The sequence below is a fragment of the Punica granatum genome, chromosome 1, assembly GCF_007655135.1.
Source record: "Punica granatum isolate Tunisia-2019 chromosome 1, ASM765513v2, whole genome shotgun sequence".
NCBI classification, from domain to species: Eukaryota; Viridiplantae; Streptophyta; class Magnoliopsida; order Myrtales; family Lythraceae; genus Punica; species Punica granatum.
In genome coordinates this window covers 48,381,946-48,404,650 of record NC_045127.1, presented here as the reverse complement: position 1 = coordinate 48,404,650, position 22,705 = coordinate 48,381,946, and the positions used below count along the sequence as shown (strand labels likewise).

The 22,705-nt window shown below is 38.2% G+C and overlaps 3 protein-coding genes and 1 non-coding gene across 9 annotated transcripts; 3 read left to right on the top strand and 1 right to left on the bottom strand.

The window, feature by feature from the left end:
* Nucleotides 1-5,865: 5,865 nt before the first annotated feature.
* Nucleotides 5,866-9,795, top strand: LOC116192511 (UDP-galactose/UDP-glucose transporter 2-like). The gene is made up of 7 exons (XM_031521069.1): nucleotides 5,866-6,665; nucleotides 7,368-7,396; nucleotides 7,526-7,727; nucleotides 8,116-8,358; nucleotides 8,441-8,542; nucleotides 9,061-9,168; nucleotides 9,268-9,795. Exons 1-7 carry the CDS (start codon nucleotides 6,540-6,542, stop codon nucleotides 9,538-9,540), a joined length of 1,083 nt encoding a protein of 360 aa, XP_031376929.1. The 5' UTR covers nucleotides 5,866-6,539; the 3' UTR covers nucleotides 9,541-9,795.
* A 2,560-nt stretch (nucleotides 9,796-12,355) lies between these two features.
* On the top strand, nucleotides 12,356-17,121 carry LOC116192785 (nucleoporin NUP152). Its single transcript, XM_031521425.1, has 9 exons — nucleotides 12,356-12,594; nucleotides 13,221-13,372; nucleotides 13,532-13,619; nucleotides 14,164-14,677; nucleotides 15,195-15,251; nucleotides 15,527-15,621; nucleotides 15,939-16,064; nucleotides 16,285-16,374; nucleotides 16,788-17,121. The coding sequence occupies exons 1-9, from the start codon at nucleotides 12,538-12,540 to the stop codon at nucleotides 16,893-16,895; spliced, it is 1,287 nt and encodes a 428-aa protein (XP_031377285.1). The 5' UTR covers nucleotides 12,356-12,537; the 3' UTR covers nucleotides 16,896-17,121.
* Nucleotides 17,122-17,337: 216 nt separating this feature from the next.
* Nucleotides 17,338-17,409, top strand: TRNAG-UCC. Its single transcript has one exon. It is a non-coding gene; the product is annotated as a tRNA-Gly (tRNA).
* A 248-nt stretch (nucleotides 17,410-17,657) lies between these two features.
* Nucleotides 17,658-21,975, bottom strand: LOC116193148 (calcium-dependent protein kinase 26-like). 6 transcript variants are annotated; one of them, XM_031521926.1, is made up of 6 exons: nucleotides 21,594-21,975; nucleotides 21,145-21,241; nucleotides 20,202-21,068; nucleotides 19,358-19,654; nucleotides 18,567-18,968; nucleotides 17,658-18,175 (listed from the first exon to the last, which is right to left on the bottom strand). In XM_031521926.1, exons 3-6 carry the CDS (start codon nucleotides 20,788-20,790, stop codon nucleotides 17,907-17,909), a joined length of 1,557 nt encoding a protein of 518 aa, XP_031377786.1. In that variant the 5' UTR covers nucleotides 20,791-21,068; nucleotides 21,145-21,241; nucleotides 21,594-21,975; the 3' UTR covers nucleotides 17,658-17,906. The 6 variants fall into 6 exon arrangements, with proteins under 6 accessions (XP_031377786.1, XP_031377789.1, XP_031377791.1 ...); XM_031521929.1 differs by having other exon boundaries at nucleotides 21,150-21,241; XM_031521931.1 differs by lacking the exon at nucleotides 21,145-21,241 and having other exon boundaries at nucleotides 20,202-21,083.
* Nucleotides 21,976-22,705: the final 730 nt, after the last annotated feature.

The window sequence follows — 22,705 nt, the reverse complement described above, 5'->3', positions numbered from 1 at the left end:
GAGGCTTCCTAAGGTCTCCAATAGTAGTCGGACCTCAAAGAGCAACCTGAAGATATTTCCACATCACTTTGATTAGTACGGTGCCACGGGGTGACCTCGCTAAGAGCGGTAACTATGCAACAGGAAAGAGTGATCTCACCTTGTCCTTAGTTTATTAAGTAATGTTGGGCGAATATCTAATAGCGTGTGTTAGTTATATCTCGTATTTAGCTCTCATTCTGGCTCGGGTTGAACTTGAAACTGATCCTTTTCTTCAATAAATGAGTCAATCTCGCTCGAATCTGACAGAAAAATGCTTCAGGAATTCAATTAGCCTCTCCTATTATTGTTATTAATTTTTTTTTCCAATTTCAGTTTATGAACTCCAAAATGACGAAAAGAAGATAATGTCCCTTGTCTCGTCATTTAAGGTCTCGGGTTCAGCTTAACTTTGCGCGTTTGTTCCGTATCCAACTTAAAATAAATAAATAAATAAATAAAGAAGAAGTCCCGGGTTCGGGATCTCTTAAGAAGTAATTCATGTTAATGCGCTAGATCTAGCATAGAGAAGTTGATTGGAGCAGTCTAAGAAGGAATTAGACTAGGTTTAAAAACCCGAAAACCTGGAATTTTATACCCAAAAAATTTGAATTATGAATTTTCTTAATCCAGAGTGCTCTATATACTTACAGTTAAAGAGGGAATTTCATCGAAGAAGAAGTAGAGTAGTGACGCACGGCTCTCGTCTAGTAACTAAGAGGTTTGGAGTATGATATTTAGGTGAGACTATCCGTGTCTTTACTTTTATTACATATTTAATATTTATATTTCATTATATTTTACTCATGGACTTCTCTTGTAACCGAAAAAAGATTATAGAAAAAATAAAATGTCACTCTTTATGAAAAAGAGGGTATCATATAATGGCACATGCAATCACTCATCAATCAAGAAATTACAGATTCGATATTCGTGATGGGACTATTTATGATTTTATTAGTTATTAAGATTTCAATTTTTTTAAAAATTAAGCCCATGGGCGTCTTTGTTAAAAAAGAAAACTCTCCTTTGCCTGATAAGCGGCGCAATTTCGACCATTCTTTCTTTTATCCATTAATAATCTATTCAGTTTTTTTTTCACTATTAAAATCACTAATTTTGATATTTATTGAATCCTTTTTATTTTTCACAACTTGACTCCTATATATCTCCATATTTACATTATATATTGGAGAAGTATGGAAATTAGTTAATCTCCTGGCCATTTTTTCCATATCGAAATAACATAATTAAATACCAACGACCGACTGAGGATGATGACAAATTAATAAATTTATATATTCTTAACCACTATTGTCACAATTATCTCCCTCTATTCCCTTCTCTCCGTTTTCTCTCTTCAGCGTCACCACTTCCCTATCATTTCGGTTTTATATATATATATATATCCTTGCTAATTTTATGGCTTCATAATTTTCATTAAAAAGACCTATGTTTTCATGTATTAATATAATTTACTCAGACTATAAATGATACTGGTTGGGGCTATATCATTCTTAGAAGAATTAAAATGACCTTAAAAATATTTTTTTCTCAAAATATTAACTTAGAGCTGGTATAATTTTCAAAAGGGAATTAGGTATAATCCGCGCATAGCCCAAGTCTTCCTTTAGTACTATTAATTAATTAATATTAATTTATAATCTGTAATATTGCCTGTCAAATTTTCTTTTTTATAGATTTTCTTCCCCTTCAAATGTAATAATGCATAGTGGTGAATAATAAAATTTTAGTGATCAAATTCATTTTTATTCTTGCTTCAGTAATCATGAAAAGAATATACCGTAAGATTTTGTATTTAGTAAACTAAACGAAATAAGATTGCTCTTTAAAGTGAAAATGATTTTTCTTTAGCAAATTAAATTTAAGTTACTCGAATATAAGTTAAAATTTGAGATGTCAAAAGATTCTGTAATATTTTGTACAATATAATTTGCATATTTGTTAAGAGATTTTGAGTAATATTAGTGTCATTATATTGTAAATAAGAAACATGAAAAAGAAAAACTAACAAAGTTACAATTAATTAGAAAAAGAAAAATTATCCTTATGAGGTACTTTCGGTATATAAATTAGAGAGTATTTCACAACTGTTAATGTGATAGAGTTTCCGTCGATCTTTATTCTAAAGAATTTTGTACTTCGTAAAATTAATCTGCCGCGAAGGAGCGGCATGCGTTTCTAGTAATGATAATACCTAAGTTTTTTTTCGGTAGTGTTAAAAAAGGTGTAGCACTGTGGCGTACGCGTACGCGTTCGATTAGTAATCAAGAGATTCCAAATTTAATATCAGTATTATTTTATTGGTTATTACGATTATACTTCATTGTATTAAGTTGTGGGCCTATCTTATAATAAATAAATAAAAAGAAGAAGACAAATGATAAATCGATTATAAGTAAGTTGAATAACAATTTGCATTGGAAATTGTGTGCAACACCAAAGTTTTCGTAGAATTCGAAATTAAGGGAATCTGAACTAATTCCAAATTTTGACTTTTCATGTGTACATTTCGTTCGTCACTGTCCATCTCGACACAATTCGATGAGCAAATATTATTCCATCGATATAATTTAAGCGCTCGATGCGCATTCTCATTTTGTACTTTTGCTATTATATGGTATAGATGAACGTTTAGCATATAAATCATAGACATCATAGTAAATAACGTCACAATTTTACGCCATTACGAATAGGATAAATAAAGACATTTAACCAGTTTAGACGACTCGATATTAAGACCCAAAAAAGAAATCCTCTCAACCATCTAGAAACACCAGAATTTTATGGTCAATGAGGTGATTCTGAGTAGGTAGGAAATCTATAACTTCATATGGAATACAGTTTATTTGTAATCAGTTTAAAGTCATAGTCGATATTGAATCAGATTACCATATGCAACGACGCAAATTGTGGCTAATTTATCATCATTTGCCATAGACTATAATTATTTTAAAGACTATTTGATACGAGTAATGGAACTACAGCAAGAAAATTATAAATATCTATATCTAAAATCTAAAATCTAAAAATCTATCTGTCTATAATATATCTATCTATCTATAAATAAAACGCATCTCTTGTTTGAGTGGACACGCGTCAAGTTAATAATTTTTTACTTTTTTATTTTGATTTTTTGATGTATTAGTTTATAATCTCATCTAAGGCTTATATATCTATATTTTAATAATTTATTTGCCTAAATATAAAATTTTTATTTTAAGTTGCCACCAATTATTGGTAAATTGCAAGGTTACTCTAGCATATTAGCAATCTTTGCTTGGGTTGGTCGTAGTCGTGAAATGTTTTAAATGAATTTCGAAAATCATTTAAAATTAATGGTGTTTTCAACGATGAGTTTTCAATTAAATTTGTACTTAATAAAAATAAAAATTATAATATTTCATACTTATAGAGTTATTGTATTATTATAATGTGGTGCATATTTCAAACGCTATAATGCACCCCATGGGTCATATACTTTTTGCTTTTTATAATTATTAAATAAAAGAATCCTCGTAATTTTTACACAAAAATAAAGAATTCTCATAATATTTGAGTACATTCTAGCATGATATCATGTGTCCAAAAGATATTGGGACCAAATGAAATATGTTGCAATCAGGACAATCTATAATAGTAACATATAAAAAAATATGAGATACTTATTGCAAAGGAATTGAGTAGAATTATATCCTAATAAATATAGTGGCAATTCTGTGTGTAATACAAATAGATATGGTATAAATATATCTACAAAGCATATATTAATATTTTAATTTTTATAAAATTAATTATATCTCTATATTTGATATTTCATATAAACTTTAATAATTTTATATTTTCTTATCATGTTATCTAATTAAGTTTCTCATTTTTTTTCTATGTCTATATTTTATTAACCTAAGACAATTTTAAATTTAGAGTGTCATATCAATTTTAAAATAAGTCATGTGATATTAATATGTAAATATTTTATACTTTCAAATATTACTAATATCATTTTTTACACTTCTATCATAAGAAAATATTATTGACTGAATTTTTTTGCCTTGCTCGTCTCTTACTATCGTTTGTCTGTAGTCGGCAAATGTACGCACAAGAAGAGCATAAAATGCCAAAATGATTTTGTTCAGTAAAATATAATCACCGGCTGGCCGGTTCTACTTCTTTTTGCTCTTAATTTTCTCATTGAATATAAATATATGTTCACAGTACATGTACAAGTTTTTGTGATTTTCATATATATCCCTCCAACTTTAAGTTGAATTTATATTTGAAGATAAATTTTTGTTCGGTAAAACATGCACATTGTATGTTGATGTCAACTATTCAGTGTCCCCTTTTTGGTTATATTACATGTAATAAATATCTGATATGATTTGCGTTTCCAAAATGAATAAGGATAATATAATCAGCTAACATGGTTATTATTTTTATGTTTCTCTTGGCTCATTTGACACCGCTTTAATTGCATCGGAAGTTTTAAGGATCTTGACGTAGTGACTTATAAAAGTGATCATTCGTATGTTCTTATTATGAGACTTTAGACTTGATGATAACATGGCCACTGGCTAATTTTTCTTCATCATAAAATAGATAATATTTTGCTTAATATACAGTCAATCTCTTAAAGTCCAAATTAAGATGCATTTCATCAGCTGGCTTTGGCGAAACAAATTGTCTGACCAGATGAAGTTGACTTGCAATAAAAAATTTAGACTTCGTCCCTACGTTGCAGATAATTAAATATCCTCCTCGAAATGCTTAAAAAGAACTAAATTATTTCTGCATGGTCAACTGGAACGTTGTGCGACTTATACAAATACTCACTAGACACGAACCCAGGATTTTTATCGAGCAAGGACAGAAGTATAAATTGATATAAATAATGCATAAATAATTTTTTGACAGGGGTAAATATATTAATTTTATATCGAAAAAACCTTAAATAATTATACTTTTTGAGGCAAAAAATTTAAAAAAAAAAAATCAAATTTCGGCGCGGGTCTCCACCCCTGATGCACAGTATCGACTACCTTAATAACAAAACTTTTCGAAGATTATGCAATTACTTCCACATATTTCATTCAAACATTACGTTTACTGTTTTCTATATTTTTTTCACAGTGAGGTTATGAGATAATTTCTGCTAATGAATTAAGAGTAATTTTCACTTAATCGTTAATTCTTTTTAGCTATTGAATAATTTCAATGAATTTTAATCCCTTACAATACAGGTAAAAACTCTCTCTTTTGACAGCATGGTTAGCAAATTGATCAAACCCTGTGGTTTGTATTCGCTATAATTTATGTGGCCAATTAATGACAAGTTGTTCCCCATGCCCTTCATAAATAATATAATAATGCCACATTTCATTTGGGGAAATAAATTAAAATGAATCGCCCAATTAGTCGATTCTAGCTCGTCAGAAATTCCTTAATTAGCACATCTATTGAAACTTCTTATAGTAATAACATCCACATGATGAATGAGCCCGTACCATAGACAAAACCTTACCCGAGGGAAAGAAATAAAAATCATGTTTAATTACTTAACAAAAATTCATACACAAACATGATGTCACATTATCTGCACAACATGTGTAAAGCGTGCACGAGGATTTCACTCCGCCATTACCATTCATTTCATGGTCGAATCGGTCCAACTTCAATATCGTCCATCAACGTGTGGATGTATATCCATCGGGTCATGGATACAGATACGGATTATCCCAAGGAAAAAAAATAAAATAAAAACAAAACAAAAACATCAAGGTGTACATATATATTTTGGGTGCACACATGGGGGTGGGGGGGGGGCCGCAGCCAGGGGCGCAACAACATCGAGTGAGTCCTCTGATGCGTTTCTTCTCTCGGTCAGCACGCACCCTTTCGAGGCAGGCGAGCTCGCGGGGCCTCCAATGGCGGCAGCTCAACGTGAACCAGACGGCGCGTAACCCACACGAGAGAGAGAGAGAGAGAGAGAGAGAGAGAGAGTTGATGATGGCGATATTCCAGGAAATTAAATAAGAAAAAAAAATGATATTTTGGAAAATATTTCGGCAACCTTACGAAGAATCAAGCACAAGAGGAAGAAGCGCGCGACTCGTGATTTCCCTCTCTAGTCTCCGCTCTTCTTCTTCTTCCTCCTCCTCTCTGCTGCTCCCAAGACCTTCCGCCATTAGCCCGTAACGCCATAAACCCAGAACAAGAAACCTCTCTTAAAAGGACCCGTATGGGATACTTTTCTTGTTCATGAAAAAATCTGGCCTTTTTCCCATTTTTTTATTGCAATTCCATTGCCGCGAAATCCTTCATATCTCCGAGTGGTAAAAGCGACATGCAGGTGTAGAGCAAGCAAGGCCCGATTCTCGAGAGGCCCCCCTTTTCGTTTGGTTCCTCTGCTCCGTCGGTGTCTGTCAGTGTTCTGTTCTTCTGTCGAGCGGAGAACAGGGGAGGGGACCAGGGAAGGCCGAGGTGGGCGAGGAAGAGATAACATGAAGAACGAGGAGCAGCCCAGGACCTTGTTTGGGATTTCGCTGTCTGATCGCCCCCGCTGGCAGCAGTTCCTCATCTGCTCCTCCGGGTTCTTCTTCGGCTACCTGGTCAATGGCGTCTGTGAGGTCACTGATTTTTCCTCTCCTGCATGCCGCTCGAATGACCCTTTCTTCTCTTGTTTGCCATGATTGATAGTGTTTTGTGCTTACAATCTTCAAAAACTCAGTACGAACGGATCATAGGGGTGGAATCAGGATTACACTGAATGGGGAAAACGAAGTCTGAGGAGGCAAGCCAAGCATAAGGAGTCGGGTGTCTGATTTTTATTTTTTTTTGGGATCAACCTTAGAAAATTTTGATGATAGATTGAACGAACCCGACAAATTCGATGAGTTCAGGTATCGCCCCCACACCTCCGGGCCCGTTCAGCAGGTGGGGTTTCCTTGGAATTGTGCTTGGTTTCTCCAGAGTTTGGTCCGCTAGACTTGTGACCGCCTTTGGATCGAATCCTTGGAAATTTTTAGCTGTTCCAGCCCTTAATGCACAAAAAGTTGTTCACCAATTCCATCTCCCTAGCGGGAACTGGAGTCAAAATTCTTGTCTATTCCTGATTTACTGGGCCAAAAACCTCGTGTAGAATGGTCCCGATGAGCTTATTGCTTGGTCCAGATTCAAATGATCACACACAAACACTGGGGTAGTCGGTTGATTGTCTATTTATCCATATGATTTTACTATTTTTTACTTATGTTGGGTTTTCATGTTGACAATGTCATTGCCACTTTTACTGTGCTCCTTTATTTACAATCTCCTCTTGGTGGTTTCAGGAGTACGTCTATAATCGGCTTCAATTCAGGTACCCCTCTCTAGTCCGTGCTGTGAATCCGACTGCCGCTTTACGTTTCTTGCATGTGTGTTCATAAATTTGGGTGCTTCATGTGTACTCTTACTGATCTTATGTTAATTCTCTGCTTTTCCTTTACAGCTATGGGTGGTATTTCACTTTTGTACAAGGATTTGTGTACCTGTTGCTCATCTACTTACAGGGTTTCACCACGAAGCAAATGGTGAACCCGTGGAAAACCTATGTGAAACTTTCTGCAGTTCTTATGGGTTCTAGTGGATTAACAAAGGGTTCTTTGGCTTTCCTCAATTACCCTGCTCAAATCATGTTTAAATCCACAAAGGTAACACCACGTTGCTCTGCCTAAATTTTTTAGGGTACTGCCTACTCTTTGGATGTTTGTCTAGGATGTTGGGTAAGGAGTGTCTTTTCCTTGTCTCAATTTCTGCCCACAAATAGTCCAGATAAAGCAATCTGTTGAGTGTTCAGTCCGTGGGGGGCTTCCCTGGGTGTGTTTCTGTGAAAAGGCCTCGAAATTTTCATGAAAATTGTAACTTATATGTATCTCCTAACACTTTTTGTTACTATGATTTGTTGGAGATAAAATTTGAAAGCAAGTTAATAATTTTCTAGATGTTGCGAACACATAGGCCAAGAAGCATGCCGTGCATATTATTTTCCATTATCTGAAGGGACATAGAATTATGCTATGTTCTTTTTGGAAATTTCAGGTTTTGCCAGTCATGGTGATGGGGGCTTTCATCCCTGGGCTGAGAAGGAAGTACCCAGCTCAAGAATACATCTCTGCCCTGCTCCTAGTGGCTGGTCTGATCCTCTTCACCTTGGCAGATGCTCAGTCCTCTCCAAACTTCAGCTTGATTGGTGTTCTTATGATTACTGCTGCTTTGGTCTTCGACTCATTTCTCGGGAATCTGCAAGAAGCTATCTTTACCGTGAATACCGAGACCACACAGGCAATCTTCGTTCCATTTCATATAAAAGTTCTGTTATCTCTTTTCCTACACAGCGATGACTGATAATATTTTTAATCTGCAGATGGAGATGCTGTTCTGCTCCACCTTAGTAGGTTTGCCTTTTCTGATTCCTCCGATGTTACTGACAGGAGAGCTGTTCAAGGCCTGGAGTTCTTGTTCTCAGGTAGACAAAACTCCTCGGTTTCTCTGTTTATGTGAAAATTTCTTGTATGTTCATCTCCTTATCATTCTTTTACTTCTTTTTAATAAACATAATATTATAATTGCAACTAGAACAAGTCTCTTTCCGTTGTATGAGTCAAAAATTTATAAGTTAATCAAATTATTAAGGAAAGAAAATGTGCCTGATCCTTCCTGCCAGGCAATTGACTTATTCAATGGAATATTCCATTCAGTCCCTATTTCCACATATGCGAAAGAGATGTCTCACCTTAGAACAGAAGGTTGAGGTGGTGGAGTAGCCTAAAAGATACGAATTTCTAGCAGATCACTAAATAGAACATTATGTAGTGATCGTGAAACTTTTGGAATGAGATACGTGCATTGAAATACAAAACTTAACGTGGTTCCTGGGTAGATCGAATGGGAAAATAGAACAGAGGATGAACTTTTGAACTGATGCTACTTTGTGAGCAGCAGTGCAGTATGACGTCTCTAATTTATATATTGTTTGCTCGCCAGCATCCATATGTTTACGGGGTATTAGTTTTTGAGGCAATGGCCACTTTCATCGGGCAGATCTCAGTTTTATCCCTCATCGCCCTCTTCGGAGCTGCAACCACTGCAATGGTAAAAAAATCTCTTAAAAATTAATGATTCAAAAACAAACGAACTCACTCCTGAAAATCATCTGAATTTCGCTTTGTATTGTTTATTCGATTAATGTAGGTGACGACTGCTAGAAAAGCCGTGACCCTGCTGCTGTCTTACGTGATATTCACAAAACCGCTGACCGAGCAACACGCGACAGGGCTTCTGCTTATTGGAATGGGAATCGTGCTGAAGATGGTACCCGAGAACAAGCCGCCTCCATCAAGGAGAAGCGCGGCAGTATCCAATGATGGAGGTCAGAAGCCGGAGAGATCGTCGCGTAGAGGAGGAGAGACCGAAATTTCCGGAAAAGGTGAAGCTGGGGAAGAAGAAACAAGGCCCCTAGTATAGAATTCCATGCTCAAGCAAGGCTCTCTGTTTTTCCTTCTTTTTTTCTATGAATTATTTTTATTAATTTCTCTATTCTCCGTTGTCTTGTCCGTTTGATGCTGTGAAGCTGTCTGGTGGGGGGAAGGGAAGGAGAAGATTTGATTAGTGCAGAGACGATTGTATAGAAATGTTTGCTAAAGGGAGTCTCAGCTCAGCAAAGCAAAGTCAAATTCTTTTGTTAATCAATAAAAATGCCTTTTTCTTTTCCGGAACTAATGAAGATTTTATTATCGTTACATAAAAATGAGTACATGGTGACATGCACGAAAAAAAAATTACAAGAACAACAATATCGGATGGATCTTTTGGAATAAAAGACAAAGGAGATTATATGTGAATATATATCACACAAGCACATTATAATTATCGTACACTGGCTTGCTCCAACTCTTGGTTAGAGTCTCTTGCCGGTTTGCATGGATTCCAGTAAAAATGGGAAATGAAAAGCTTGAGTCTGAAAGGTGTTTCAGTTTCCTTTGTCATTTGAACAAAATGAAGAATAGAATTGAGTTGAGTATAGTAAAATTTTTTATTTTAAAATCAAACAAAAGCTGCTTGATATTATTCAGGGTATATATGAATATATTCTTTGAATTGAAGACGGGCAAGTTCGATTTCCAAGGGGAAACTTTCCTATTTTGTTGGGATAGATTTATGGGAGATTAGGAGGCAGAGATCTGAACGTCTGCAGAGGCTGCTAGAGGTGTGGTTTTGACGTCCAACGCAGAGGCGAGCATGGGTTACCAAGCTAGGAGAATTTCGATTCTAGTGTTTGGATTGTCACTCCATCAATCATGAACTAAACTCGTTTTCTAAAACTTCAATGGAACCTAGTACTTTTATATAGAATTATTATTTCTCTTACTATTTTTATTGAATTCAATTGGATTGCTTATCTTATCTCGAACTTAATGCTTTCAATTTATTGGCCACCAGTTGAATTGATCAAGAAATCTAGATGGGCTCGGAAGAGGATTCTAGTTAACTCGTTAATAGGATAGCCTAAGATTAGTATGAGTTGGAAAATCGACTAATTTATGTGAGGGATATGAATATACCCGAACGCCTTAAATAGTCAATTAGGGTTGATGATTAATGGGTTCCCGCTTATTAATTGCCTAGTAATAGAGTAGTTAATTCGATACATGGATACGTTTATGCAGCGCTCGGAAGAGGAGTAGAAAGATTATAGAACCTAGGTTAGTAATTTGAAAATTTGATAGAATAGAGAGAGAAGAATCGATGTAGAAAGATTACGTTTCTCCATCGATTTTACTTGTATTTACTTTGTCGCTTAACTTTAATTGTGAGATTTAGTTTAATCCACTTGTCAAAAATTGATCGTCTAGATAAAAGCTAATTGTGACGATTTTGATACGGCAGGGACACTATTGGTGACATAATAACTTCTATACGAAATGCTCAATTATCGCCTATCAAAAATATGAGATCTAGATCAGTCTCTTCGAGACGATACTTTTATTCGCTCTATATTATTAGTTCGATAATGTGTACTTGCATCAATATATTTTTATCGCAACAGCCATTTTGGTTTTTATTTGGACACGAATCCTCACTTGCTATGTGTATTTGAGGGTTATGCCGACATCGATGTATCCTCCTACCACTAATATTAAAAAAAAAAGGAAAAAAAAAAAGAGTAAAGGTGGAATGTCAATTCCAGTATTTATCATTATTTTGCAGATTAGATTGGAGCATTCAAAGCCCAAACTCAAGCCCAAGCCCAAGACCAGGCCTGCCAAACCGAACAGGATACTGTTCATTGCCCTCATTTTCACGACCGACCACTGGTGGATGTGGGGCCCAATGAAGAAGGCGTTGCCGGTCGAGTCGACGCCGACCTCAGCACGTGGCCAAGGTGGCGCTGCCGCTGCGCTTCTTCCTTGCCCTGGCGGCTGCCCAATTTTGCACATTAATAAATTAACCCCACCTTTTTCATTTTTTCCAGTCCTAGTTTACAACGTCTAAAATTCCTCCCCTCCCCCCCTCCTTTTTTTCCTTGTTCTTTTGAACCATTAGATATTGCCAGGGTTAGTTTACGTGCATCTCGACTTATTCAATATGGAAGTGATTGAAAGGTTGTCCGCCTATCGGATTGACGGTCGCGAGGACAACTACCTGCGCCCTACCTCCCTGCTTCCGACTTCATCCTCTATTTCTTCATTAAAATCTTCCTCAATCTGCATTTTGCTATTAGAATGTAAAAGTTGAGTTGAGGTAATGGATATAGTCGGTGCAGTAGAAGAAGAGGAGGAGCAGAAGAGGAAAGAAGGGAGGAAGAGAATTTGATTCCGGTGGTGAAACAATAATGTACTAAATTACCGGCTCAGATTTAGTTAATCTTACTCCGCCACCCGATCTAATGGCAGCAACCGCCTTCAACTTTACTTCCAAACTAATATTTAGTAATTTTATTGAGTGAATTTTATTGCTAATAATCCGTCTCGAATCATTATCTTCACAGTTGAAACCACTCCAAATCATGATACCAAGACTTGTTTATTGTCTCGGTACTTTCGAACTAATATTATAGCCTTCAAACAACAAGTAAGAAGTAATAATATTTGTAATAATACTAATAAAAAAAAGGGTAATAACAATAACAATAACATCTTAAAAATATAGAATGGTCATAATTATGTGTAAATCTCCTAGTCCTTGTACTTACTTTTATTATAGAACCAAATATATATATTTATATATATATAATTATTGATTTTTTTTCTTTTATTTTTTTCCTTAATTTTGAAAGTGCTGTATGGTATCTGAGTGAAAGGAGGGGCTCTGAGCCTGGACGCCATTTTTGAGAGCTCGAGAGAGAGCGGACGAACCCTACTCAATTAATCAGTGAGCATCACCTTTTTCATCCCTTTCCAATTCAAATCTTCTTCTATCCCCGACCCCAAGCAAAATCAAAAGCAAGGATTCCGTTACACCATGAGCAGGAAGCGTCTTGCCGGGTCGGACCCCAGTCCCGACTCCAATGACTCGGCGGTAAGTTGCTCAATTGATCCTTAAACCCAAACCCTAGTCTCTTCAACTGTCTGTGAAAGTTCTCCATTTCGCTGCTTCGGGGTGATTGGATTGCTTCTTGTTGGGACCTCTTATTGGTGTTCAATCCGTTGTCGACCAGAAAAAGCTTCACCTTTTAATAACCCTCTTTCCGTTATTCTGTGCTGACATCCTATTTTCGGTTGTGGAGGCCTCGAGGGTTCTCACTTATGCTGCTCTTATGGGCAATTTGAATGTTTTACCCTGCATATATATTTATAAAGTTGGAACTTTTAGTTCTTCTGCATCGAAGTCTTGGTTAAGTCGATTTCTTGATTATCGGACTTTTGGCTTTATGGTTTTGCTCACATATCCATCCAGTCCCAGCTGCTGGGGTGGAATCCCGAAGTTCGTATCTTTGAGGGTAGAGCCTATAGTAGTGAAATTTGTTGAATTTCAGCGTATCACTTTGTTATATGAGATGGGGAATCGCTGTTGCTTCACCTCATGTTATCAAGTCTTGGTAAATCAGTTATGGTGATTGCGATTTGAAAGAGCTAAAACCCAGTGGGAAATATAATCACTGGATTGGATGCTTATTGGAGTTATTTTCCCGTAATGCGGTGCAGTTATGGAATAAGCGAATAGTTGCGGGGTCCACTTTTGACATTCAGAGAGCAGAACCATCTCAGCATACATTGCCAGTAGCACCGAAGTTGGATGCCCAGCGAGCTGAGTCATCTAGACAGCATGTTAGAGCTCTCAACACCCAGTTTGCCAGGTACCCCTTTGTCTTGCCTATTACACTACTTAGGGATATGACGAGGGATGTTTTCTCTCCAATGCATTGAATAGGGCTAGTGTTTTAATTCGTAAAGCAATTATATTTGCAATTATCTTATCTGTATATCTTGTTGGTCATGTATGTCGTTTTCCTCAGTTGGGTGCAGACACAGTTGAAGAATCACCCTGATGAACTTTGGGAAGATGGTGTTCGGGACTATCTTAGCCATGCTTCAAGCATATTGGTACAGTTTTTATTATTCTTTGTTTCTTAGACTGCTGTAGTCTTCCTCAATGACATCTCCTTACCACTGTTCGCATCTAATTTCATATGATATGTGTGAGGATAATTCCAGGAAAAAAAATGAAAATACAGCAGCTTAGAATAGTTTCTATGGTTGATCTTTGGTTTATATAGTGAACATGTGTATACTGAATAACTGCAGAAATGCTTGGACCTAATCTGTTGTAGAGGTACATATTGATGTCAGAGGATCTACCTGGTTCATCAATTACTGGATGGATCTTCCTTTTTCATTTGAATTTATATCCCTGTTTTCCTTACTATCACAGCCATTACATATCGACTGTATGATATTACATTGCTGGCTCATGCTTCTTGATTTCACAACCAGTTCAGTCAGCAGCTTTTACTTCTTCCATGGCATCTGATGTGTTGGTTGAGAGATTGTTTCTGATGGAAAGGCTGGTTGTCATTATGACAGCTTTTAGGGCTTTCATAACTCTGTTCTTTGCATTTCTCATGTAGAACCTCTTGTGCTCTTGTAGGAGAAATTCAGTGATGTTGTCAATTGGCTCAAAGCAAACACCTCAAAAGGGGAGATTTTGTCCGCTGCCGGACCTCATATTGGTGAAAAGAAGTTGGTGTTGGAAAATAATAAGGATGCTGTTTCAAATTCTTCTCAGAATACGCTGAGTTCTGTTCCACCTGGTACTAGTTCAGGATTTTCAGCAACGTGGACCTTTGGAACTTGGAACAACAGTAAAAAATCGGTGCCTGAAAGTAAGGATAATGCTTCAACTTTATCTCAGAATAAGGTGAATTCTACTCCATCTGGTACAACTCCGAGCTTTGGAGCTTTATTGAACTCTGGAGTATCCAACAATAGTCAACCCACGGTGGGATCCTTTAACCCTGAAAAGAAGGAGAGCAAAAGCAGTGATGCAAAATCTTCTCAGGAGAAACCTGTCATTCCTACATTCAGTATTTCCACAAGTATAAACTTTTCCAGTCCGTGGAGTTCAGGGATGTTCTCCGGAAGCCAGACCCCCGTCTTTTCTGGTAGGTCTGATGTAATTTTGCCATGTTTCATAGGTGATTTGGGTTTTGCATGTATTTTCCTTTGAACATTTTGAGTTTTAGCATGTCTCAGCAGGTGAGAATTTCAAAGTTAGAGATAGTTAATGGGAAAAATGAACTGTCAAGAATTTTTTTTTAACTAGAAGAATATGATAGGCAAATGTAGTTGTAGGAGGTGCATGTGTGAAATTGGAGTATAAATTTATAGGCAGCTATTACTTCCTCTAAGTTTTGTCAGCTTCAATAATATGAAGCAATAAGTGTAGATTGCAACTTTAACGCAATCCTTTTGCTGTGCCATTTTCCCTATCCTTACAACTGAAACATGATCCATCTTCTATCCATGTAGTGTCTGTTCTGGATGTTCATCGGAATAGATGCTGTTGAACTAGCAATAAAGTGACAAATAATGTGCTGTGTTTGGGATTGAACTGCAGCGGTACTCACTTTTGTCTCACAAAGAATCCTAAAATCCTTATTTTTGGCATTTTCATTTTAGGTTCAGGAATTCAGACTTCAGCCCCTGCAAACCCAGATGCTTCTGAGGATGGAGATGGTAAAATCAGATCCCACTTTCCGATGCTTTGGCAATCCTGCGCTCTTGCTGTTATTCTCTAAAATATGCTTTTGATTTTTCTCCTTTTATCTGCATTGTAAACAAAACCTGTTTAGGAGTGTGCCAGTTTCAGCGGACGAACTTTTGTCTCTATTAGAAGTTTGTATAAATCTAGTGGCGGTAATGAAATGTTAATACAATAAGGATATTGCAAAGAGAAGTGAAATTTTTGGGGGTTAGTGAAAGGTGTTCCTTTTTTTTTTTTTTTTTAACAGAAGAAGCGGAACAGCCTAGCAGCCCGTCCGTGAAGAAATCAGAAGAAAAGGGAACTACTGTTGTCCATGAAGTCAAGTGTAAAATTTTTGTGAAGGTACATATTGCCAGGAGTTATTACAATTGCCTTGGGATACCCACTTACTGATTCATGTTAATGGACTCAGCCATGTCCTGGCTGCTCGAATAACACCTTTTTGACGTCGTTAAAGATTAGCTTGTTTTTAGCGGACCTTTGGTGATTATGTTATTCAGCATATTATGTGCATATTAAAATTTGATCCATAAATTTGTCAGTCAGCATCAGTTACAGCATAGAGCAGTTCTTTCTAGAAAAGACCCTTTATACAACAGTATTTGTTGAAGAAAGTCGTAATCTTTGGTTTTGTTTTTCATCTCTTATAATGCATTCAGTCCAGTGATCCCGCCGATAAGGATCCATGGAAGGATAAGGGGACTGGCCAGCTCTCTATCAAATTGAAAGAAGGTGCCATCAAGGGCTCTAAGGAATCTAAACCAACGATTCTCGTCCGGAATGATGTAAGTTTCCCTTTGGGTTCCCAAAAAAAAAAAAAAAAAGAGGAAAGAAAGAGCACCACTATCTCCTTTTAAGTTTCAACCGGTTACTTCTTGGTCTTCTCCTTTATTCTCTTACTCTCACGCAAAGGGAACAAAACATCAATGTTTTCTCCACGTGAGTTCACTCACCAAAGCGTTTGGAAGTTTAATATGCCTATATTTTGGATAATGCTCGATACAGGTTGGAAAGGTGTTGCTCAATGCTTTGCTGTACCAGGGCATCAAGACGATCTTGCAGAAAAATTCTATTGTCGCCATATTCCACACTGCGGTAATATGCCTATCTACGTTTATTCAACAAATGTTCTCCTTATTTTCTTTTACAATGGTTCAATTGAAAGCTCTTTGGTAGGTTAATGTGTGCATGCTCTCAAAGCCTTATTAGGGGTTAAGTACAAGAAATTTTACTATGTTTCTTGTTGCTACTTGTTAGGAAATTTTGGATGTTCTCCTTTTCCACTTTTGCTTGATTTTCCTGGCATCATTGAAAAGACTGTAAATCGGATTCAGTATGAAGGAATGCGACCAGAATGGAAAGGAACTGCCTTGCAAAATTGTTGTGTTTTGCAGGAGAATTCCTTTCCAGCACCATATTGTGCTTTCTTATGTTCGAAGATTGAGGTTGACTCGGGTTTCTGGTGCTAGAAAAGTGAGTGGTTTTTCTTCCGCCTTGTATGTGTGCAGGATGATACCAACGAGCAGGTTGTGGCACGGACGTTCTTAATTAGGACGAAATCAGCTGAGGACCGGGATAAGTTAGCGGCAGCAATTCAAGAGTACGCCCCAAGTTAGTGAAGATAGCTGCGAACATCCGAGTCTACAATTTTCCTTTTTTCCTTTTTCTCTTTTTTGAAATCTGAGGCTCCGAGCTTCAACAATGTAATGATGCCGTCCCTCATTATGAGTATCAATCATCCTAGCCCCTTGAATTTTGCAAGATGTTTTGACCTTTATAAACTGTACCAACTTCTTATCCCCGCTCCCCCAGTAGCATGAATTATCAATTATTCTTCGCCGAGCTACGGTCTCCGATATTTGATCAATTCTCTATTTTATATTCTATAAACGGTATACTGAGCGGGAATGTATCGAATGGAATGCGAAGACTCGGCTTTTTGTAAGGATTATTAATCGAAGTCCCAATAGATAGACTCGGGTTGAGCGGCTCAATATCATTGTTAAAAGAAAAGAATTTTGTTTAAATAAAACTAGTGAGGAACGTGTTGACCACCAAGCGTTTGTAGTCCAACGGTTAGGATAATTGCCTTCCAAGCAATAGACCCGGGTTCGACTCCCGGCAAACGCAATTAATTTTATCCTTCATTTTAAATTTAATTTGCCCATTTTAATTTGTTATACTTTTTAATATTCAACCCAATCTGCAAACAGAGATGCTGAGTTAACGCATTAACCCTCAAATAGATGCACTCCTGTCTGTCACACAGCTCTACGAGTTCGTCATTTCGTCCGTGATCCCGTAATAAGTGATATCGACGAAAATTCCTTGTATCAGAATGCCTAATCAATGTATTGTCCGTCCTGCACTAACTCATGTAGATGTAAGGATACCATCTCACTTGCATTTCCGCATTTCTTTTGTTAGATATCAACCCAGTTCTTTCCCTATCCACAACAGTATCTCACGATCATCCCAAAAAACCACAAACCTTAATAAATCGAAAATAATACTGAACACATCACTCTCTCTATGTACCACAAACTGTGTTTGGGTATTAGTCCTGTCAATATTAGCATTTGGGACTTCTGCCTCGGGGTCCATTAGTTCCGTGAAGTTCCACTCTCTTAGCAGACAAGTGATAGTCTCAAGGACGGAGCAGTTGGCATGTGCGCGCATGATGCCCATCGAATAACCGACTCTGCCACCTTCAGATCGATCTGATCGTGTTCGCCGAACCCGATGGTACGGTTCCTACGGCTGTGGATCCTCAAAATCCGAGTCTTAACAGTACCTCCTCCTGCCTGTATGTCTGTCCTCAGATCTAGCTGCTCTATCTCGCGCTTTACACGGGTGGAAGCAGCAGCCAACTGAAACAGCTTTGCCAACCTTGACTCTGCAGCATTGAGCAAAAAATCAATGGAAGCACTAAAGAAGATGGCACAAGGTTACCGGACCACAAGGTCAATGATAAGTTATCCTGTCTCTTCATTTGCATTCACAGTTTTCACACGAGAAATGCTAAGTCTTGTGCTTTAGTCCAAATACAAACCATATCCTGTCATGGAACCTTCAAATAATTGGTACTCTTTTCGTTTTTCTTGGGAAGGAAAACAAAGATGGCACAAGGTTACCGGACTACAAACATTCAAAAATCTGGAGGGGAAGTATTTGGAAAAAACAAAGATACATTTCTCCCCTTAGCAAACTACGTATTCTTTGTTTATTTGTTCTCACTAATTAAAAGTGCATAGTTAAGGAGATATGAGAGTGACAATGATTCCTACCTTCCTCATCTGTATCAGAATGTGAGAGTTCACCACTTGATTCTTCAACAGCAGAGGTCGGGCGGAAGAAAGTAAAACTCGGCATTGCCGGAATAGGGGAGGAGAAACACCCAGCACTTGACTCACAGCTGAATGAGAACCTGCTGAATGCAGAGGAGGGAGTTTCCCTTTCATCCCCCATTAGGAAAGTAGAGAAGGATGTTCTGCAAGAGAATGTGGGTGTTCGCTCGAGAGCGTTCTCATCATTAGAATGTGACTCATGACTGAAGCTATAATCCCGGGACGTGGCAATGCAAGGGCCAGAGAGAGAACCTACACCCACTTCTAGCATTCCATAATCTATATTTCCTTGAATTTGAGATTCTTCAGAGACTTGCCCAAAGCCCTCCATCCACGGGTGACCTGCAAAGTGGTGATAACCGTTATAAGTGATAAACACAGAAAGGTATAACCAGAATTTCTAGCCTCCCTCAATCAGCAAATTTATGCATTTTTAAAATGTTATTTTTTTCCCCTATAGCATGTCCGTGGATTCTCTCCCATCTATTGTTGGCTTCAGTTGGGTTAAACTTCCAACAGGCTCCATTTCACATTTTGTGAGGACATATTTCCCACGAGGGTCACGACCCAAAGCTGTCGAGCAACACTATACAGATTAAGTGTAGACAAAGATTTGGGCATTCTTGAATGTTATGGTACAATATTTATTTGTGTGCTGATATTACAAATCTGTGACCGCGATATATGGATGCCAACTTAACTAAGGAAGCAACGAATATGAAATGCCTCACCCAAAACCTCTGCAGCTGTGAGCCTCTTTGAAGGATCCAGTTGGAGCATTCCAGCAATCAACTCCTTAGCAGATGAAGAGACGCTGTCCCAGTGACTAGAAGGAAACCGAAGATTTGCAGCCCTAACAGCTTCAAATATTTTCGACTTTGTCCTCCCCCAAAAGGGTGCCAATCCACTGAGTAGAATGTAGAGAATCACTCCTGCACTCCACACATCGGCTGCCTGATTGTACCCTCCTACAAGAACCTCCGGGGCTATGTAAAAAGGGCTCCCAACAGTCCCATGCAAATATTGCCCTGTCATATAAGTTAGCTGTCTGATTACATAGCCAACAAGCACCAACTTCATTTATCAGAGCTAGTGTGGGATCCATGGAAAAATATTTCCTCGTGTCGATGGACAAGCTGGTTAGGGAGTCTCCCTGAAGCCCATATCAGTGGCCAAACTGTTTTAACTGATGGCACAAGGGAGTCAAACCTAAGACCATAGATTCAGAACCAGTTTAGACCAGCTGGACCAAGAACTGAACCATTCTTCGATCTGTATCCAAGAAAATCCATATAGATATATGATTGAACCATAAGAACGGGCCACTTCAGAGCAAGAGCCAGCCAAGTTTAAGTGAGAGGCTCCTTTTACATCAAATTTAGTAAATTTATATTTTTAAATAATTCATTATTTAATTATATTGCTATAGTTGTTGACTTTAACCCCATAGCTTGGCCAGTTCAAAGTCAGGTTTGGTTCTGCAAACAATGCCTGAAAAGTATCGCCTAGGCTTTCAATTTACCCGCAAGGTCCATTTATTATCAGTAATCAAAGACAGAGTATGAAAAGCCTAACCAGGTTTTATATATGTCGCAAGACCAAAGTCCGCCAGCTTAATTGGTGATTTCCGGGACGTTGAAACCAGTAATATGTTCTCGGGCTTCAGATCCCTGTGGATCACTCCATTATCGTGACAATACTTGACGACTTCCATCAGATGCCTAAAGAGGAACCGAGCCTCCATCTCGGAAAACCTCCCGTGTTTCTCAAGCCTGTGAAAGAGTTCTCCTCCCATGCACAGCTCCATCAACAAGTGCACGTAATCTTCTTCTTCATAGACTACCCTGAGATTCACAATGTTCGGATGGCCCGACAACTTGGTCATGATTTCAATCTCAAGCTTCACGCTTTGCACATCTTCTGGTGTAACTAGTCTATCTTTAGCAATGGATTTGCACGCAAGGACCTCCCCGGTGAATTTGTCCAAGCATGCCCTGATGATCCCAAACTGTCCCCAACCCAATTGCTCCTCGAGAACATACCGATCTTTCAGGTTAGAGATTTGGGTTGACTCGAGAATTGTCCCCGAGAGGCCAGCGACTGTGTAACAGTTTCGGGTTTGGGTCGAAGAGCATCCAGTGTTATCGCTGCCGACTATCTCCATTCTGAAGGGCCAACCCCAATAACTTGCAACAGCGAACGAAATTGACAATTCCTGTCAACTCATTCCCAATGAATCTGCTAAGAATATATACTGCAGAGTATTCATCCCAATTTAAATACACCATCTTCCCAATATTTCATTCTGCAATCACATATTCTGCATCAGCTCAATTTTGACGACAAAATCGAGATATCCTCGACAAGCTGACAAGAACCTTTCCAGTTCAATAAGTTGGCAGGAGATCAGTTCTTGGACTTGAATAGGTTCACAACGATCGCCTGCGAAAAACAAAGCTAAAAAGATAAACTCATGCTATAGCTCAGGGATGACAATTTTCAAATCAAAACTCCATACATCACCAGATTCTTGGGATTATCCAAAAAATTCCAGCAAAAGCTCCAAAAAGCCAAAACGATGAAGAAACAAGGCGAAAAATTCAGCCTAACCAAACCTGTATTCCACAAAAGCTTAGTGAATCACAAAGTGAAGTGAAAACTCAAACCTTGTAGAGATTCAACCTCTCAACAGAAATCAAACCAGCCACACTCCCCTGTCTTTCTAAAGCTCAAATTTTTTACACGAGCCATTTCTTGCAGCAGTTCAATAATCAGGTTGACATTGGAGGACATAAACATAGTACACCAATCGGTCCAATTCAGGGACCCAGAGAATTGCCCAGCTGGGGTAATCTCAGATTCATGGCTTAAGTTCATTACAGTAGACATGGAAGAAACTGTCAGAACTGAACAGCCCACATTTCCCCCAGAGAGGGGGCAGAGAGAGAGAGAGAGAGAGTGACTGACCTGTTCGAAGGAAGACAGCGATGAGTCGGTCTGCAGAGTCCACACGGTCTTCTTCCTTTTTCCTTCCCACTGTGTCAGAATCTTTCCTCTTCTTCTTCCTCCTCCTCCACCTTCCTCCCTCTTCCGCGTGAGACCGGTCACTCGGAACCCCCGGTCCCATGTCAACTCATACACCTCAAATTTTGCAAAGCCCGTGAATTAATCTGGATTCACTTTGCGTTTTCGGATACTAGGTGATGCACACCAAATACGTGTCGAAAGGTTAAGTTAACATAACATTGTTCTTGTTGAACTTCAACATGCTAGCAAGATCGGACCATTTCTCGTATACTATCATCGAAATAGTCAAGTACCCCATAATGCTATAGGGTCGTTCGGTGATTCCTTCATGTGACATGGTTATTTTCTCTCATTTAGGTTCGAGAGAAATACCGAGATAGGAAGTGCTGTAAACGGAGGTTTGATCACTGAAATCCATCCCCCTGGAGGCTACTGACACGTGTCCCTCCAGGGTATCAAAGACAGAGAGTGGTAGGTGGGGCCCATCTTCTCCCCCATGGGCATGTGCGGGCATGATGGAGCTTTCACGCCCTAATCAAGTGAGAGACAAGGACACCTGTTCCCTTCCTTCCAATCCTTCCTTTCCATGTATACAATGCATCCGTTCATCCTTTTCTTCTTCATATATTTCACAGAAGCTTCCATCAGAATATCTTTCGCCGGTCGTGCACTTTCTTATCTATAGCAAAAAATCACAAGATTTGGGCACGCTTTAACGAGTCAAGCTGGTTGTGTTATATATATCGGAACACTTCGACTAGTCTAACGGCTCGGATGGAATGACTATAATATATAACGATCATATGTAAAATTTTATGAACGCTGTTACTATATTATCCCGAGAAAACAATTCATCGGTCTTTGCGTATTTTCTACTGGGGATTAATTCGGGCATTTTATGCGTACGGGTGGCCAGCAAACCTGAAACTGGGAACCAATGGATGGATGGGAATTCATCATGACGGTGTCACCTCACCCCCACCATATTCTTTTCTTTGCCCGCGATTTATACGAGTAACTATTGAGTGAATATTATTCATCTATTTGAATGT